At 38.2% G+C, this 19,330-nt stretch overlaps 2 protein-coding genes across 3 annotated transcripts in view; one reads left to right on the top strand and one right to left on the bottom strand.

Annotated features, from left to right (window-relative positions):
• atg10 (ATG10 autophagy related 10 homolog (S. cerevisiae)) overlaps nucleotides 1-15,523 on the top strand; it is a 55,072-nt gene extending 39,549 nt beyond the window's left edge. Inside the window, exon 7 of one of the 2 annotated variants that reach the window (XM_053645010.1) lies at nucleotides 10,183-15,523. In XM_053645010.1, coding sequence (XP_053500985.1) covers nucleotides 10,183-10,282 — 100 coding nt within the window. In that variant the 3' untranslated portion in view covers nucleotides 10,283-15,523. The remainder of the gene's footprint in view (nucleotides 1-10,182) is intronic. The other variant, XM_053645011.1, reaches the window with a different exon arrangement.
• A 2,757-nt stretch (nucleotides 15,524-18,280) lies between these two features.
• tmem167a (transmembrane protein 167A) overlaps nucleotides 18,281-19,330 on the bottom strand; it is a 17,866-nt gene continuing 16,816 nt past the window's right edge. The window contains exons 3-5 of the mRNA XM_053646229.1: nucleotides 19,154-19,263; nucleotides 18,919-18,953; nucleotides 18,281-18,825 (exon numbers count right to left, since the gene is read on the bottom strand). Coding sequence (XP_053502204.1) covers nucleotides 18,755-18,825; nucleotides 18,919-18,953; nucleotides 19,154-19,263 — 216 coding nt within the window. The 3' untranslated portion in view covers nucleotides 18,281-18,754. The remainder of the gene's footprint in view (nucleotides 18,826-18,918; nucleotides 18,954-19,153; nucleotides 19,264-19,330) is intronic.

Below are 19,330 nucleotides of genomic sequence, written 5' to 3'. Positions count from 1 at the left end.
AAGGCTGTGAATACTTATGTACATGCGCTTTTTTAAAAAAAAATTTTTTTTAATAAATTTGCAAAGATTTGAAACAAACTTCTTTCACGTTGTCATTATGGGGTATTGTTTGTAGAATTTTGAGGAAAATAATGAATTTAATCCATTGTGGAATAAGGCTGTAACATAACAAAATGTGTGAAAAAGTGAAGCACTGTAAATACTTTCCGGATGCACTGTGTGTGTGCGTGTGTGTGTGTGTGTGTGTGTGTGTGTGTGTGTGTGTGTGTGTAACTTGATGTATATGTATAACTTGATAAGAATTTACAGTAAATAGCTCTGAACATCTACTCTTTGTTTTAGACTTCAGTTTCACCTCTGATGACTACATTTGTTGTTAAAAAGGATACGCCAACATGAGGATCAGAGAGCTGTATATAGGAGAAAAGCAATCCATTTTGAAGCTGAGAAATGAGGGAAAAATCTATCAGAGGAACTGCACATTGGGTATAGCCAATCCAACAATTTGGCCTGAAAAAAAAAAGAAGCCACTGGTGTATTAAGCAACAGACACTGAGTGGTCAGTCTAGGAAAACAACAGCAGCTGTAAAGAAAAAACCCAAAACAACAGCTAGTCATATCACCATTAACCTCCACAGGGCATGGGTGAATGGATCTACAATCCACCATTCGAAAACTTTGAGAGCAAAAATATAGAGGCCATACCACAAGATGCAAACCATTCATCAGCAGTAAGAATCGGAAAGCCAGTTTGGAATTCGCACAGAAATACAGAGACAAGCTAAAAAAGTTCTGAAACCAAGATTAATCTCTACCAAAGTGTGGAGAAAGAAAGGATCTCCTCATGATCCAAAACATACAAATCTCATCTCTGAAACATGGGAGGCATCATAGCTTAAATAGATAGACTTAAAGTGAATTAAAATACAAATAACAGATATCCATTGCTTTCAAAAACTGCATCAAGCTGGCAATCCACCGACATCCCAAATTGTTGCATTCTTCTTTTGTGATGCTTTTCCAAACTTGTACTACAGTTTGTTTCAGTTGATGTTTGTTTTGTGGGGTGTCTCCCTTCAGTCTCCTCTTCAGGAGCTCAATTGGGTTAAGGTCCGATGACTTTTGTCAGTCTAAAAACTTTGTTGGCTTATCCTTTTTAACAACAAATGCAGTCTTCACAGGTAAAACCCATGGCTCAAACCAACAGTAGAGATTCAGAGCTATAAATTGTTTAAACAATCAGTCTAACAGGGCACACCTGGGCAACATGAAATGCCTGTCAGTCACATGTTCCAATATTTTTTAATCAGTTGAAAAATGTGTGGGTTCAACCAAAAGGTGCCTTGTTCTAAGTTGTTTAACGCATCATCTATCAGGAAATAAAAGCTATTCTGATCAATCATCTCATATTAATGTTTTGATCTCAAACACAAATGTCTTCAGTGTATAGCAAAAACAATAGACTTGACCTTGCTGTTGCAATACTCTCAGAGGGTTCTGTAGTTATAATATCCATCTCTATGTAATTGTGGACAACCTGTTCTTTCTGACTGTCTCATCACTTCAAGCATTCACAGTCACCTGAAGAACTATTGCTCTTCTGTTTTCACAGTAATTCATGAGTACATTGAATACGTGCCATCAACCACAGTTTTCAACCTTACTAGCAGTGTAATGCAATGACACTCACTCTTTGTATCTGTTTAGTGCTCCAAATATCTGTCTATGTATTCAGATTTAAACCTGAATTTTGTTTGGCCTAAACTTGGTAGTTTTTTTGTATTTATTTAATAAGAACCCTACCACTAAGATAAATACTAAAAAAGAACAGTGGTGTGACCTCAGCTACATCACATATTGTAGCTGTTCATAATTGCTCCTAAGTAGAGTTGTGTGAGATGTTTTTTACACCCTGATCGCTTGTTTGTTATTTTTGTTTGTACTTCTATAAAATCTAATATAGTAGCCTAATTTAAACCTGAGGAGGCAGGTGCTAAAAATGTTGTCAGTGCAGCATCCATTAACATGAACACGGTCTTTCTTTGTCCTGCAAGATTCACCTCTGACTGCTTGCATTAACCTACATGAAAGTAGAAACATCCTGTTCGTGCAACTTTTTGTTGTCTTTTATAGGTACTATGCATCCACAGATATGGGGTGCATGTTTATTAAAGTACTTTAACAGCAACCGGAAGCATGTAAGATGAGTACACATCACCCCCATGAATCATCAATAGAAATTGACCAGCCTTTGTTCACTCTCTCTGCTGGGTTAACCACACAGGATGGTCTGTAAAGGGGAGGAACTCTCATGTCTCTTAGGCCGATTGCCTAAGATGGCTAGAGATGGCTAGAGATGGCTCCCACTTACCTCTGAGTTCAACAGGCAACCAGGATGAACCGTAAAAAGAAAGACGTTCTGTCTCTAAGGCTGATCATCATGCACAATCTGGAAAAGAGGAGGCCTACTTTTCTCTCTCCTAATGGCATAAGGTCAACCAATGCTACCCAGTAGCATTGTGTGTTTTTGTCTTTTTTTAGTGCAAGTTTACTTTCTTGCTCTTGTGACGAACTAAAAACAACCATGTAAGACTACATCTGGGCAAGAAAAAGATAGTGTTCACTATTATTTCTTTCAAAGTTTTACTGTGTTGAGTAATTTGAAGGTACAAACTTTTTCATTATCTCCTTTCAAATCGCCTTCTCTCTTTGATCTAGGGATCTAGGGAGAACTGGTACTTCGGTACCAAGTCGGTACCAACATTCTTAAAACGTGACGGTAGTTGTTTTTCTGCAGTAGTGTAGGTACCGTTGGTAATGAATGTACCGGGGTTGCAATTCTTCCGGAAGTGATGGGGGCAGCAAATACACGTAAGCGTTTTAGTCAAGAACAACAACAACGACGCCTACAAGCACATGGCAAAAACTACAGACGATGACAAGTTTAGCTCCGCCCCGACTCATTGAGAGGCAGAGAGAGGAAAGCTCGTTGAGAGGAAAGGTAGCATCAGTTGCCAGTGTGCAAGTGATGCTATCGTTCATTTCAAACAAAGCGAGGAAACACCTGGAATTTGGCAAACCACCTGAAAGATGGTCCTATATTATGTTTGTTTGAGGCAGCTGGCATTGTGGCCATGAAACCAGCTAACGTTATACTCCATGTAATGTTTGCGATAACCAGTTACTTGTTAATGACCCTAACCTGTTGCAATGTTATAAACTACCTCCTAATGGTCCACCATGCATCGCCATTCAGCCCGTGTCCTGTCAGCAAAATGTAGGCTAATGTCACTAATAATTATTGAACTGTTAATGGTTTTAATAAATCTTTTTGGCCTGCCAGCATGTCAGAGTACAGGGGGTGTGCATATGTGTTTAGGAGGGCACCTTGGCACTTGTTATTAGCAATTAGTACTGTTTTATTAGTCATTGTCAGACAGTGTTTGATAACTAAAATATCTCTCTCTCTCTCTCTCTCTCTCTCTCTCTCTCTCTCTCTCTCTCTTTTTGCCAGTATCAGCCAGAGGAGGATGTCCTCCAAGTGTGTTTCATTTTATCAAAAAAAATTTTTAAAAATTTTTTTAAACCACACCGTGGTATCAACTTTGGTATTGTGTACTTTTGGTGGTATCGGTACCGACTACTAGATTTTTGGTATCGTGACATCCCTACTTTGATCTCACACTTATCTTTTGTATTTGATCTCACTCTGTATTTACTAACACTCAGTCAGTGACTTCTGTTTATGTTAACAAAAAGTAACCAAATGCCATGGCATTATTTTCATTAAAGCGCACCTATTATGGTTTTGAAACGTGCCTAATTTTGTTTTCAAGGTCTCATAGAATAGCTTTACATGCATCCAAGGTCAAAAAACACTTTAATGTGCTCATAATTTAAATTGCAGCATTACCTTTTTTTTTTCCCCCAGTGTCACAAACGACTTGTTCAATGATCCATTTTAAAGGATTCATTTTAAACTCCTCCTTTCAGAGAGCATACTCTGCTGTGATTGGTCAGATGTCCCAGTCTCTTGTGATTGGTCTACCGCTGTCAGCATTTGTTGAAAAGGAAACGCCCACTACCATAACGAGTTTCAGCTCCATCTGTCAGCGAGCAGCCGATGAAGACCAGATCTTTGGCTTTTTATTACAAACATTTACATTTATTAATTTAGCAGATGCTTTTATCCAAAGCAACTTACAAATGAGAAAATACAAGCAACACCTAGACAAACCTACGTAGATTTGTGTAGGAAGTGAGTCTGTGGAAAGTAAAATCTGAAACGGGTAAGACTCGTTTCAGCTGTTCAGAATCGATTCCTTCTTTTGGGAGTCAGTAATTTGGTTTGTCGTGTGCTTTGATTTTTGAAACTTTGCAGACGTTTTTACATTCACAAACAGCTCTATAGCACACTACATGAAAGGGAATATCTATAAACCATAATAGATGCACTTTAACATTACTGTGCTTTGGAACTTGTCATAATTGGAAAAAAATTATGTAGTTTCTATCATCATCCACCATGTGCAAGTCTTTTAAAGACTTTTAAAGGGGCAGAGGTAGCTCAGTGATTAAGATGTTGGACTACTGATCAGAAGGTCATGAGATCAAATTTCAGCACTGCCAAGGCCATTGAGCAAGGCCCTTAACCTCAACTGTGCAGTTGTATAAATGATATAAAATGCAAGTACCTCTGGATAAGGGTGTCTGCCAGATGCTGTAAATGTAAAGTCCCTGCCATATTTCTAATGCCTGTTGTTCTCCTTGTTTCACATACCAGGAAGCGCGGCCACATATTTCATGCACACAAACATGTGAGCTCTAGACCAGAGTAAGCATGCACACGCACAGATGTATGCGCTCTCTCACACGTGCACATGCGTTTGTCTGTCCCTATTTTAGAATTAGGTTTACATTGAGTAGTTAATTCTTTTCTGTTCCAATAAATGCTATATAATTGAACATCTTCGTGTGTTATTAATTTGATATTGCAAAAAGCTAAACTATTCAGAACTAAGACTTCAGAAACAAAGTATTTGATTTCCCCTAAAGTTGAGGTTTTAATAATTTTGACTTACTTAAAAGTTAGTCATATAAATTTCTAATACTAAACTTGAACAGGGGGTATTCTATGATACTGATTAAATAATGAGATTGTGCATTTCTGTCATGTAACGGAGGCGGCTGTGGATACAAGTGCAGATTTCTAGTTTAATGATAAAGAATACAGACAGCACAGACATGTATACAAAAACATGAACTATGGTTCCGAGGCAAAGAATATACTGAGACAAAAAGCACAACGTGACAACGAAAGACAAAAGCTAGACAATGAGTGATGTGTAAGATGTGACTTAAATACTAGTGCTCATTAAACCCAAAACATGAAACACGTGCAAGCAGTCATGTGATGTGATCAGTGAGTGTTACCATGTTTATGTATTTGCTTGGTCAAAAGTATGTGGACACCTGACCGTCAAACCCATGTGTGTTTGTTGAACATTCCATTCCAAAACCATGGGTATTAATATGGAATTGGTTTCCCTTTTGCTGCTATAACAGCCTCCACTCTTCTGGGAAGACTTTCCACTAGCTTTTGTAACATGGCTAGGGTTAGGATTGGGGATTTGTGCCCATTCAGCTAATAAGAGTGTTAGTGGGGTTAAACACTAATGTTTGGCTCTGGTGTGTAGTTGGCATTCCAGTTCATCCCACAGGTGTTCAGTGGGGTTGAGGTCAGGGCTCTGTGCAGGCCACTCAAGTCTTGGCAGGTTTCTAGAATCCTAGTTATTGTAACACATCCTCTTTCAACAGAATGATGTGTTCAAATTGTGATAATTTTGCATCATCTGACCAATGCTAAAATAAGGGAAGTAATATCATTTGCAGATGCTAGTAATTCTGAATGGTATTTAATTGTTATTATGACCATCATTTTTTCAAACTAGGCACAAGGCATTTTTTGTGTCTAACAGTAAGGACTTTGCTGAAACTACAGTTGGGTCCCTAAGTATTTGGACTAGCACAATTTTCGTAATTTTACTTTTGTACACCACCACAATGGATTTGGATATGATTGAAGTGTTGACTTTCAGCTTTAATTCAAGGGGTTTTACAAAAATATTGCATTAACTGTTTGGGAATAACAACCATTTTTACATAGTCCCATCATTTTCACATGCTCAAAAGTAATTATAAATTGAAAAAAGTCTATTTGCCCACACATACATTCAGACCAGCATCTAGTCACACGCCATCACCATCCTTTCTAACACAGATGGCATTGAGCTGTTGGTCTGCTATGATTATGAAGGTGTCTATGTGAACATGTACGGGTGCATCACCAAGGACGTGGTGTTACAGTGGGGAGAGATGCCCACCGCTGTTGCATACATCAGGTCTAATCAGATGATGGGCTGGGGCGAGAAGGCCATAGAGATCCGTTCGGTTGATACGGGCAATCTGGATGGTGTGTTCATGCACAAAAAGGCAGAAAGGTTTAAATTCCTGAGTGACACAAATAACAAGGTGTTCTTTGCTTCTGTACGTCAAGGAGGCGTGAGTCAAGTCTACTTCATGACCCTGAACCACAGCAATCTGCTCAGCTGGTAAAGCCTTTGACAAAGCGCACCGTTTGTGAAACAATTGACAAGTCAGTGTCGAAATAAAATAATCAGCCTTGATATAAAATGTCTTCTTGTGTCCCATGCTCCATTAAAGCAGCAGTGCTCTTTCAATATCAGTGACCTGTGAATGCAGAGACATGAGCAGATTTGTTGAAGGGAGTGACCGTGACCCCTGCTGCTGACACATCTGCAGAGGCTGGATGTCTATTCCAGACTTTTCCTGGAGATCTGTAATACTTTAAACATTCAGGGGCTCCCCTTTTCAACACTTTGTGATATGGAGGAATCTAAGCACATGAACAGTTACTAATACGGTTTATGTAAATGTATTTGTGCAGAACTCTGTAAGGGGAATGTGCATGTTCCCTGTCTCTCTCTCCACACTCGAGGGAAAGCAGGGGTAGCACTTCATGGCAGCAGGTGAAGGAGCTCTGCTTTTTTCATGTGAATTTGTCAACTTACAAAACATATTGTATTATTGTGGTTGCTGGTAGTCCAGCTTATTTTGGGGGATTACTACTGGCGTTTTTAACAAAGTTTTTGTTGAGATTTTACACTTTTTAACTTGAAACAATGTTTCATATACAGTACATTGAGTGTTTTTAGTTGCACCTGCTTTTGCATAGCACTTGATAAATAAATTCTTCGTTTCCTTGTGTGTGTGAATGTGTGAATGAGAAACAGTGTAAAGAACCGCTAAGGTTAAAAAGGCACTAAATAAGTGCAGACCATTTGCCATAATTGGAAAATTGACTTGTATGCAGTTTCATGGCCAGGTGTGGCCTGTTTCCCCATTATTTCATGGCAGATTAAGGAGATCAAAGGTTTGGAGTTGATTCAAAGTGTTTAATTTGCATTTGGTAGCTGTTCATGGGAACTCTCAATAGGCGGTCCACAGAGGTGTCAATGCAATTGAAGAACCCCATCATTAAGCTGAAAAAACAAAACAGACCTATCAGAGAGACAGCAGAAACTTCAGTAGTGGCCAATTCAACAATTTGGTACATTCTTAAGAAAGGAGGAATGCACTGCTGAGCTTAGCAACATCAAAAGGCCTGGAAGACCACAGAAGACAACTAAAGTGGATGATCACAGAATTCTTTCCTGGTTGAAGAAAAACCCCTTCACAACATCTAAACAAGTCAACAACACGCTTGAGGAGGTAGGCATATCCTTGTCAAAGTCTACCATCAACAGACTTTCATGAATGTAAATACAGAGGGTTTACCTCAAGATGAAAACCACTGGTAACACTCAAGAACAGAAAGGCCAGATCAGACTTTGCTAGAAAATATCTCAAAAAAAGCCAGCCTAGTTCTGGAACAAGATTCTTTGGACAATTAAAACCAAGATTAATTTGGTTTATCAGAATTATGGTATTATGTGTCAGTGTGTTTGCATTTGTGTGCTCCCTCTCTGCTCCTTTTTCCCCGGTTTGTTTGGTAGGTGGATACATGTGGCAATCACCATTATCTGGTTAACAAGACTTGATCAATGGGAGCTATCAGTTTAAAAGCAACACGTTGAAGCCCTTATGTCAGCGTCTTGGCTCACTGTTAGCCTGTTGTTTTGATTGTTGGTTTGTTTGTTGCTCTGTTCTCCCTTCCACGTTTATACCAGCTCCCTTGATTTGAGAATATGGTAATATGCACATCCCTACATCCCATCACACAGGTGTTTTTGAATGTCTAGACAGACTAGGTTAGAGGGTGGTGCCACCCCTGTCCACACGTCTCTCCTAGTTGAGACTACGTTCCCTGTCATCCTAGTTTTGTGGTTGTTCTTTTTCTACTCTCTGTAAATGCCAGTCTTGCTGTTGTGTGTCAGAAATAAAAGCTATAACCATACCTCCACCATCACTGTCACCCAATCAACCTGCAATCTTAAATTGTTATTATTCTTGCACTCACCATAGACCTTTGCCTTCTGTGGGAACATAAGATAGGAAGAGAAGAGTATGGAGAAGGAAAGGAAGGGCTCATGATCCAAAGCATACCACATCATTTGTCAAACATGGTGGAGGAAGTGATGGGGCATGGGCATGTAGGGCTGCCAATGGAAATGGGTCACTGGTGTTTTTTGATGATGTGACTGCTGATAGAAGTAGCAGGATGAATTCTTAAGTGTACAGAGCTATACTTTCTGCACAGATTCAGTCAAATGCAGAAATGCAAAACTGATAGTACAGTGCTTCACAGTGCAGATGGATAATGACAAAACATACAACGAAAGCAACACAAGAGCTTCTTAAGGCAAAGAAATGGAATGTGATTAAATGGCCGAGTCAGTCCTCACCTCAGTATGGTTTTCAATTACTGAAGACAAAACTGAAGGCAGAAAGACCCACCAACAAGCAGCAACTGAAGGCAGTTGCAGTAAAGGCATGGCAAAGCCTCTCAAGCGAGGAAAATCAGCATTTGGTGTTTGTCCATGGGTTCCAGACTTCAGGCACTCATTGACTGCAAAGGATTTGCATATTTATAATTGTTAGTTTGTCCAATTCCTTTTGAGCCTGTGGAAATGTGAAAATGGAGGGACTATGTTTTAAAAAAAAAAAAAAAAAAAAAGGGTTGTAATTCTTAAATAGTTAATGCGGTATTTTACAAACTGGCCATATATAGAATGTAGCCTGGTTCGAGAGTAGTGCAGTCTATGCATGACTTTATATAGGACACAGAAGGATATATCCTTCTGTGTCACCCCTGTGTATTAAATGTAAGTCCAAGGAGGGAGCATTGGCTAATTTATTTTGGTTCTGCCCAAAAATGTGAGTTCTGGTCTGACGTTTTTTGATTTTGCTCAAAGGTATTTAAGGCTGATTTTTCCCCATGACCCCTTGTTGCCCTATTGGGCTGGTCCCCATATTTGGAGGCCTACAGTCTTAATCAAACGCAGACAGTTCAGTATGGGATGACAGTAGCATAGAAGACAGTCTTGAGGACGTGGAACAAAGAGTTTGTACCCAAATTTGAGATGTGGTAACAGAGCTTAGTAGTGTGTTACATATGGAGAAAATTAGATATGAAATTGCTGGTAAGCCAAGGAGATTTTTACAGATCTGGAAACCCTTTTTTTAATATCTTGAAGGTGGTCACTGATCATTGTAACACACTCGATATACTCATTAAAAGGTGTAGTAGAACAAATAACATCTAGACATGTGCTATAGCCCAGTCTTTTCATAACTGGGTAATCTATCATTATCATCATCTATCATAATCTATCATTGGTACTGGAACCTTTTTTAGGTACTATTTATTTAGTTTATTTGTTGTTATTTTGTTTATTTCTATCTTTTATTCTCATTGTGTATGTATGTATGTATGTATGTATGTATGGCTAATTATTTATTTATTACTTATTTGTTTATTTGGTTTTTGATTGTCTGGCATATTGAGGGGTGGGGTTGGTGGGTTTAGCTCCACTGTTTTTGTTTGTTTGTTCTTTGTAACATGAAAAGTTTTAAATAATTTTTGTGGTGTTTTTAAAAACAACCTCAACAGGTTATTAAATAGTGTATATTTTTCACATTTCATGCTTTGTGTTCTTACAGGAAAGTGAACTACATTGCCACATGGTTGAGTGTGGTAGGGCCTGTGGTGGGATTGGATGTGCCGCTTAGCTATCACACAGCATTGACTGCTCCTGATTGACTCATGAACATCCCACTGAACTGTTAGAGCTTAAAGATCAGTATGCTCCATTTATCCTCGCGATGCCTCTCATCATCTGCACATCTGGTGAAGAAGTGGTAAACAAGACATGAGAAAGTCTCTTACAAGGCTCTTGCAGCTCCTACGATTTCGTTCAAACATTGTCAGTGAATTTACTCATCGCCACTGACTAATCTGAGCTTTCAAAATATGCCCTTGTATCATTTGTATCTTTATTTTTTTTCTCTTATATCTTCATTTTTGTGTATTTTTCTTTTTTATTTAAACAGACATGATAGATAAAATTTTGACAAAATTGACAGCATCAGAATTCCAGTTTGCCATAAGTCTCTGTGCCCATGAAATCCCCCAGATCTGTGCCTTTACCTAACAAAATGCATGACTAAACAAATATTTGTGACTGATAAATATTGTGATTATATTTGAGTCCTGAACACTAACTGGAAGGCTATTCCTTAGTTGGGGGCTTTGAAGGAATTTAGCTAATCAGTCTATCAGATGTGCACATTTTGATTACAGCTATAGTGATCAATCATGATTTTTATAAGCAATTCATAACCACAGTTAGGATTGTGATAAACTGGAGCCATAGTGGAGGAGGGAGGGTGGGATATGGTTCCAGCGTGGTTAAAAGGCTCCCCTTTGTATACCCCTTGACGGAGTACATCATGTGGAGCCACTCCCTATTGTTCTTGATATAGGAAAATTTCCCTCCTTCTCCCACCTCAGCTTTAATTTTTCATACAGGGCCTCTTGGACCCTGAAAAGTTCTGCGGCCTCCATCTCTTGTTCTGCTGATTCCATGTTTGGGCGCAGTATTCTGTCACGTAGCGGTAACTGAGGCGGAAGCAAGTGCAGATAAAGATGTTTTCTTGAGGAGGCAGGCAGACAAATCCAAATTGTAAGACAATAGCGTGGTTCAAATGGGTCAGGCGATTGGCAAATGGGCATAAACTGGGCTAGGCTGTAATCTAAAACGCAGAAACAAGGTTAATCACAGGAAACATGAAACGATAACTGGAAAACGAGAAATGAGAGCTAGGTACAGAGATAATTCAATACTGCGCAAAGTGCACAGAAACATGAGGGGTTTAAATGACTAACGTCATAATGGTTAAACGCAGACAGCTGGAAACAATAATGACACCTAACGGAAACCAACCAATGACTAAACGGGGGCGGAGACAGAACGTCATCATAAATACGTGTCCACAGTAAACAATGGAAAAGCATGCACTTGCTGAGCACTCGTGCACCTGGCTCGTGCATGCGCATGCACTCCGGCTTTCTGAGCACATTGCAAGCTGCAGTGCTGTCTAAAGGGGAGATAATGACACCGAGACGCTGGACGAATAGTTGATTAGAAATATTAAATTAGCAAAAATTTCCCCTTCTGAGCTGATCTGCTAGTCTCTCTTACATATTTTGGTGGAGAATACAGGTAACTTAATCTAAATAGCCAAACTTCCCTTACATATAATGGTGGAGAATGTGAGCAGTTCAATGTAAAACAGCTAATTTTCCCTACAGGGTGTTGGTGGATCTAGAGCCTGTCTCAGGAACACTGGGAGCAAAGCAGATACACCGATCAGCCATAACACTAAAACCACAGACAGGTGAAGTGAATAACATTAATTATCTCGTTATAGTGGCACTGGACAAGGGGTGGGATACATTAGGCAGCAAGTGAACAGTCAGTTCTTGAAGTTGATGTGTTGGCAGCAGGAAAAATGGGCAAACATAAGGGCCAAATTGTGCAAATGCAGCATTAATGATACTAGCAAACGTAAAATATTTTAAAGGTCAATTTCAATGAAAATGTGACAATTTTCCCATTAAAATATTCAGAATCACGTGACACATGCTTGTGCAGGATTTTTATGTGCAGCCTACAGAGAGCCCACTGTTGTCACATTTTGGAATAGTAGTGTGGGTGGAGTGTTGCCTGTCCTGGACTGGACCTGCATGGGTGTTTGGTGTACACCCAATCCTGTACTGTGAGCCCAAATCTCGAATGTTTATGTGGGTCCAGTTTGGGCTGTCCCATGCTTTCCCAATCCCACCCTGTCCACAGTAAGCTTGTGAATAATGGCTGCATTTTTGCTGGCAAGCTAATTTAACAGATTATGCATCAACTAGAGCAAGCTAACATACAGGGGGGAAATAAGTATTGAACATGTCAAAATTTTTATCAGTAAATATATTTCCAATGAGGTTATGCACATGAAATTTTCACCAGACATCAGTATTAACTCATGAAATCTGTAAATATAAAGAATTCACAACATTAAAGTCTATAAATAAAGTTGTGTAATAAAGTGGAAAAAGTATTGAACACGCTAAGAAAAAGCAGTTCTCCAAGGCAAGCTAAGGCAAGGAACCAGCTGAAATCCATAAGTAATTATAGCTCCTGTGCAAATTAATATCAGCTGAGCTCTCCCAAGACCTTCGCAACCTTATTGATGGAATCAGATACAGGTGTATTTCAAAACTTCTGAATCCTCCAGTAAGCACCATTATCCACAAGTGGAAGCAACATCACTCCATCATCAACCGGCCACACACAGGAGCAAGATTTCTGACCTGAGAGGGAAAGAGGAGAGAGAAGCGCATGTATGTGAAAGGAGTGTGAATTCTCTAGCTGTGGGTTTTTTCTTTCTTTCAAGTACCATCACTGCTAGTTAAGTGGTCGACCAGAGCATTATATGTGACTTTAGTGGTGGAATAAGCTATCTGTGGAGAGTATAACCTTGGAGAGACGTTATATTACCACGGAAAGAGTATAATAGCTAAGAGCTAGCTGTGAAGACTTGGACTTGCACACGTGGACGTTGCTAATAAGTTAGCGAACAGCCGACTGGAGGAGCAGAGACTGTGTTTGTCACGAAGAAATGAGCTGTGGACTTCGCGGATGACTACCTGTGTGTGAATCTTCTCTTCTTCTTATCTTGCAATGACACTGTGTGACTGTGACCCCATTGTTGATCAAGATACCATTTTTTTGTTCTTGCCCTCGTGGTGAAGCAGCCCTTTTGTTTGAGGCTTCTACGTACGCCAGCTACATTCAGGCATGCAACAGGGAACTTGGTACTAGTATTTTGTTTGTTTATGGGGTAATGTGGATTTTTTGTTGTTTAATCTGGGACGTTTAAACCTTATTAAGGGACTTTGAGAACTGTAGATAATATAAAACGGAAGCTGAATGTTTGATGACTGAATTTTATGTTAAATACTTTGTCTGCATTAGTAAAAAAGGTTACAGGTTTAACCATTGGTTGGATTGTTGACTTAAAGGTTAAGCATAAATAGAAAAGAACTCAGGGTAGCTCCCCAAGTAAAAGGATGTACACCAAAGGGGCGCTACACACACATTTACCCTTAAAAAAACTCCCCAACCTGGCTTTCACATTTAGTTATACAGGAAGAGAGACAAGGCTGAAACAGAACTCCAACTACACTCCAGCATTTCCCCATCACTTTCAGAAAATTAAACTCATCTACTGTGAAGATCCTCTCTTCAGATTTTATCATTCCACACTTTGCATCTGACTGAAGTGTTATTCTGGTGTAAAAGACAACATTCATGTAATTTGTATAATAAACTTTGTGTAATGGTTGTAATTGATCCTGCACTTACACATTGGTCACTTACACTTTCCTTGTCTTACACATACATACTGTACATACAGTGGTGCTTGAAAGTTTGTGAACCCTTTAGAATGAGACAAATATACTAGATCATTTATTTATTTATTGAAGAAAATGATCCAATGTTACATATCTGTGAGTGGGAAAAGTATGTGAACCTCTAGGATTTGCAGTTAGCAGTTGAACGTGAAATTAGTCAGGTGTTTTCAATCAGTGGGATGGTGCCAGTGAGCACCAAGTTGTATTTAAAGAACAGGGATCTATCAAAGTCTGATCTTCACAACAAAAGTTTATGGAAGTGTATCATGGCACAAACAAATGAGATTTAAATTATGTAAATCTTTTCTGGATGATCAAAATGCTGCAGTTTCACAAGAAGTAAGATGTTTGAAGAATCAGGAGACCAAGAGCCAGGGTAGAGTCAAAGAGATGGTTTATTATGCGTGCAAAGACAGTCTCAATAGTCTAAACATTAGATGTTCCCCGCGAGCTTATATACTGGGGTGTACATGCAAAGAGACCAGGACAAGATAAAGAACAGACATAACTTGAGTACTCATGAACTGAAAACAAGGACAAATACATAAAAAAAGAGACGTGCATTTACCCGTGTACATTTTATGGCTACAGGTCAAACATACATACATTTTATGATCATTGTAAAAGAACAGAAATTACATGAGGTGGCTCCACCATGATTAACCACGTATGTTCACATAGTCATGAAATATAAGAGAAAAACAAGAAAAATATTTCACACTCAGGATCTCAGACAAAGAGTTGTTGATGCTCATCAGACTGGAAAAGGTTTAAAAAAAAAAAATACCTAAAGAGTTTAGACTCCACCAATCCAAAGTCAGACAGACTGTGTACAAGTGGAGCAAATTCAAGACCATTATTACCCTCTGTTAGCCTTTTGGGGAAATGTTTTGTGGATGGATGAAACCTAAATAGAACTTTTTTGTTTAAATGAGATGCATTGTGTGGAGAAAGGAAAACACTGCATAAGAACCTTATCCCATCTGTGAAACATGGTGGTGGTAGTATCATGGTTTGGGCCTGTTTTGCTGCATCTGGGCCAGGACGACTTGACAACATTGATGGAACGATGAATTCTGAATTATATCGGAGAATTCTAAAGGAAAATATCAGGACAGCTGTCTATGATCTGAATCTCAAGAGAAAATTAGTCATGCAGCAAGACAACAACCCTAAGCACACAAGTCATTCTACCAAAAATGGTTAAAGAACAATAAAGTTTAAAGAATAAATGTTTTTGAATGACCAAGTCAAAATCCTGACCTTAATCCAATAGAAATGTTGTGGAAGGGCCTGAAGCAAGCAATTCATATGAGGAAACACACTATCATCCTAGAGTTGAAGGTGTTCTGTACTAAGGAATGGGTTACAATTCCTCCAAGCCGATGTACACAACTGATTAACAGTTTAAATGGGGTCACACCAGATACTAAAAGAAAAGGTTGACATACTTTTGTCACCCACAGATATGCAATATTTATTATTTTCCTCAATAAATAAATGATGAAGTATAATATTTTTGTCTCATTTGTTTCATTTGGTTCTCTTCATCTATTTTTTAGGACTGATGATGTTTTAGATTATATTTATGCACATAAGCGCATACATATATATATATATATATATATATATATATATATATATATATATATATATATATATATATATATATATGCACATATAATGAAAATTCTAACATAGCATATTTTGTATCAGAGCACCCATGCTTGATGCAGTTATTTCCAGCAAGTCATATGCAACCAAATATTAAGTGATATTTTGCAACCTTTTTACCACTATTAGATTATGGAGATCTAATTAATATGAATGCTCCAGTACATTATCTACACAAACTTGACATTGTTTTTCACATTGCTTTACATTTTATTACTGGATGTAGCTATCAAATACATCACTGCAGTTATATGATAATGCTGATTAATGATGGTAATCTCTGTATACGTGGAGAAGTTTTAACTGGTACAGTTTTATCTATAGGTTTATTTGTGGTTTAACTTCATCTTATTTGTCTCCATCTGATTTTTCTCTCTCATCTAATATTATACACAAACAAATGAATTGGCCTTGCAGTTTCATTAGTTTCAGAGGGGACTATATACTCATTATCTAATCAGTTATCTAATCAGCCAGTTATGTGGCAGCAGTGTAATGCATAAAATCATGCAGATATGGGCCGGCAGCTTCAGTAAATGTCCACTTTAATGGGAACACCAGTACACCTGCTCATTTATGCAGTTATCCAATCAGCCCATCATGTGGAAGCAACTCGGTGCATAAAATCATGCAGGTACACGTCAAGAGCTACAGTTAATGTTCACATCAAACATCAGAATGGGAAAACGTGATCTCTGTGACTTTAACTGTGGCATCTGTGTTGGTACCAGATGTGTATGAATTTCACCCACAACAGTCTCTAGAGTTTACACAAAATGGTGCACAAAACAAAACAACATCCTGTGTGCAGAGGGTCTGTAGGCTGAAACATCATGTTGATGAGAGAGATCACAGGAGAATGAGCAGACAGGTCTGAGCTGACAGTTGGTCTAGAGTAATTCAAATAAGCCCCTCTTTAAAATGGTGGTGAGCAAAAAAACATTTCAGAACATACAAAACATCAAACCTTGAGGTGGATGGGCTGCAGCAGCAGAAGACCACATCAGGTTCCACTTTTGACACAAGTGTACAGCGTGGTTATCTGAGTTACTGTAGCCTTTTTGTCAGCTCGAACCAGTCTGGATATTCTCAGTTTACCTCTCTTATTAACAAGGCATTTCTGTCCACAGAACTCCAGCTCACTGATGTTTTTACTTTATTGTACCATTATGAGTAAACTCTAGAGACTGTTGTGCATGAAAATCCCAGGAGATCAGCAGTTATAGAAATACTTAAACCCATCTCAAGCCTGTCCGGCACCAACAGTCATGCCATGGTAAAAAACACTGATCTCAAATTTTACCCCACTGATGGTTGTGAACATTGCCCAAAGCTGCTAGCCCATATCTGCATGATTTTATGCCTTGCACTGCTGCCACACGATTGGCTGATTATATAATTGCATGAATGAGTAGATGTACAGGTGTTCCTAATCAGTCCATACAGGATTTTGCTTTTTTTTTTGATTGTTGCTGCCAAAAATGCTTGATTTTTCTGTGGCTTTTAAAATGAAATTTGCGATGCAATTTGCTGAGTGTTTTGTGATTTTTGCGGAAATCTATGTGAATTGGCAAAAGTGTAGTTGCATGAAATTGTTCTGCTCAGTCTTTCACAGTAATGCTTGTTGGTAAATAAGACCTTTTTAGCTGTACTTGTGTACGACACACGTGAATTGAGGCGGGCTTTGACTGAATGTGCGTTATGTTGAAGTCACACAATGTATCTTCGCCAAAATTTGCAGAAAATCTGTGGTAATTTTGACAAATTGCAAGCTCCTCCGAATATTGCAGTGTTTGCTTAATTTTGCATTAATTTCTGTGATCACAAAAATGACAAAATCCTTGAGGAACTGCCAAATAAAGTGTTTTGTGGGTTTACGTTTATCATTAAAGTACTGTACGGCCCTTACAGAGTAGTGTTTTGGCTCACCTGCCTGAGATTTGACAAAAAGAACAAGGAATGCATTAGATGCTATAAATCACTGTTCATAATTTGCCCTAAATATATGGTACAAAATTATACGAACTGCTAAATATTTTGTTAGCTGATAGTCTTTGATTACTGTTTAAATGTATTGCCGTAACTAGGATTCATACACATTTACCTTTTGTCCAGTTTGATACTTGCAACTACAAAGAAGCTTGCTGGTTCAAATATGAAGCCCTTTAGACTTGGACAGTGCAGGGAAGTATTCCTATATGGCATGAATCATTGAATGTGACAGAGTTCTTGATTCTCATAAGGAATTTAGAGGCCATGTGGACTTTTTGTTGAGAACTCTTTAAATATTAAACTACTGTAGATTGGTTGTACACTACAGGTAAAACTCTCCTAATATCAGAAGTCTTCCAGAATTATTTGTTTCACATCTTGTACACTTGCATCTGCATGAACAGTTTCTGAAATTCTCAGGCTGTAGCTGATGGTCTCATAGAGGACTTATAAGGCATTTTATACCTTATGCAGACATTTATAACAATACATTTTGCAGTTTTATAATCTGCATGCTAGAGAAGGATGGCTGAATTGTATTGTTATTTTGATTGTAATATTTATTCTTCCTAAACACACTATTTAAAAATAATAAAAGATGTGCCACACTCACTATCAGCAATGAACTTTTAAATCAATCTTTAATGCTTTAATTAACAGTTTCATTAATGGTTACCATTCCTTGAAACAACACTGATTACTTCTTCACTAATGGTGCATATCAGTATATAATGTACATACATCCTCACTTACATCAAAAATGTATGAAGGTTCAGATGAGATGGTTTTGGTTATGTAATGGCGTTTACTGTGTGTGGTACACTGCTGAATGGATTCAAACAAGTACATTTGCCAGAACGACTGTAAAGGGAGGTACATCAACGTCTATATAAAATTCCACACATTTTTATTAGCAATCAGGTTACAGGTACATTAGTTAATATTTATTTAAAAAGGCCACAGAGGCAGGGAAACATGCATTTTAGGTCAACATGCATAAATACTGTGCTAAACAGAACAGACAATTTAAACACAACTGACAAGTTACAAATGTGCTGGTGTGGAGACTTTTATTGAAAAGTTTTATTCAGACTGTAGTTATTCTGAAAATAAAATGGTGAAAGCCATGATGATACAGCAACAGGCCACATAAGGACTTTTTCGTTCACCTGAAACATAATGGAAGATATTAAATAAAAAAATGATATAGTTTAATCATAGTTTAGCAATGCTCTCTCCAAGTCAAGCAGCAAAAAACATACCTATTCTTGCACATTTCCAGAATATCCCAAGAAACCTGTGAAAAAAGTGATATTATTTTAGATTCATTTATGTTAATGAAACGGACATATGCCACACTCTGCCTCTGCGCACAAACTAAGTGTTTGAAAAGCCAAATATTTTAAAATAAATTTCTGCCAGACAGGTGGTGGCAGAATTGAGAATAATTACTGTAAGATGGATAAAAACCTCAGAGTAAAGACTGCAGATACATACCCTGTTTTGTTCTTGTCAAGCAGACTTGGTGCTAGGGCTCTTATGTATGCACAGGTGCAGATAAGCAGCAAGATGACAGTGAGTAAACTCTGGAAATTGAATATGGCAGACTGCAAAAAAATTGAGAAACATGATTATACATCAATGACGTGTTTAACAACACTCATCAATGCAACA

Source organism: Ictalurus furcatus, chromosome 16 (assembly GCF_023375685.1).
Source record: "Ictalurus furcatus strain D&B chromosome 16, Billie_1.0, whole genome shotgun sequence".
NCBI lineage: Eukaryota > Metazoa > Chordata > Actinopteri > Siluriformes > Ictaluridae > Ictalurus > Ictalurus furcatus.
This window is presented reverse-complemented; position numbering and strand designations above follow the sequence as displayed.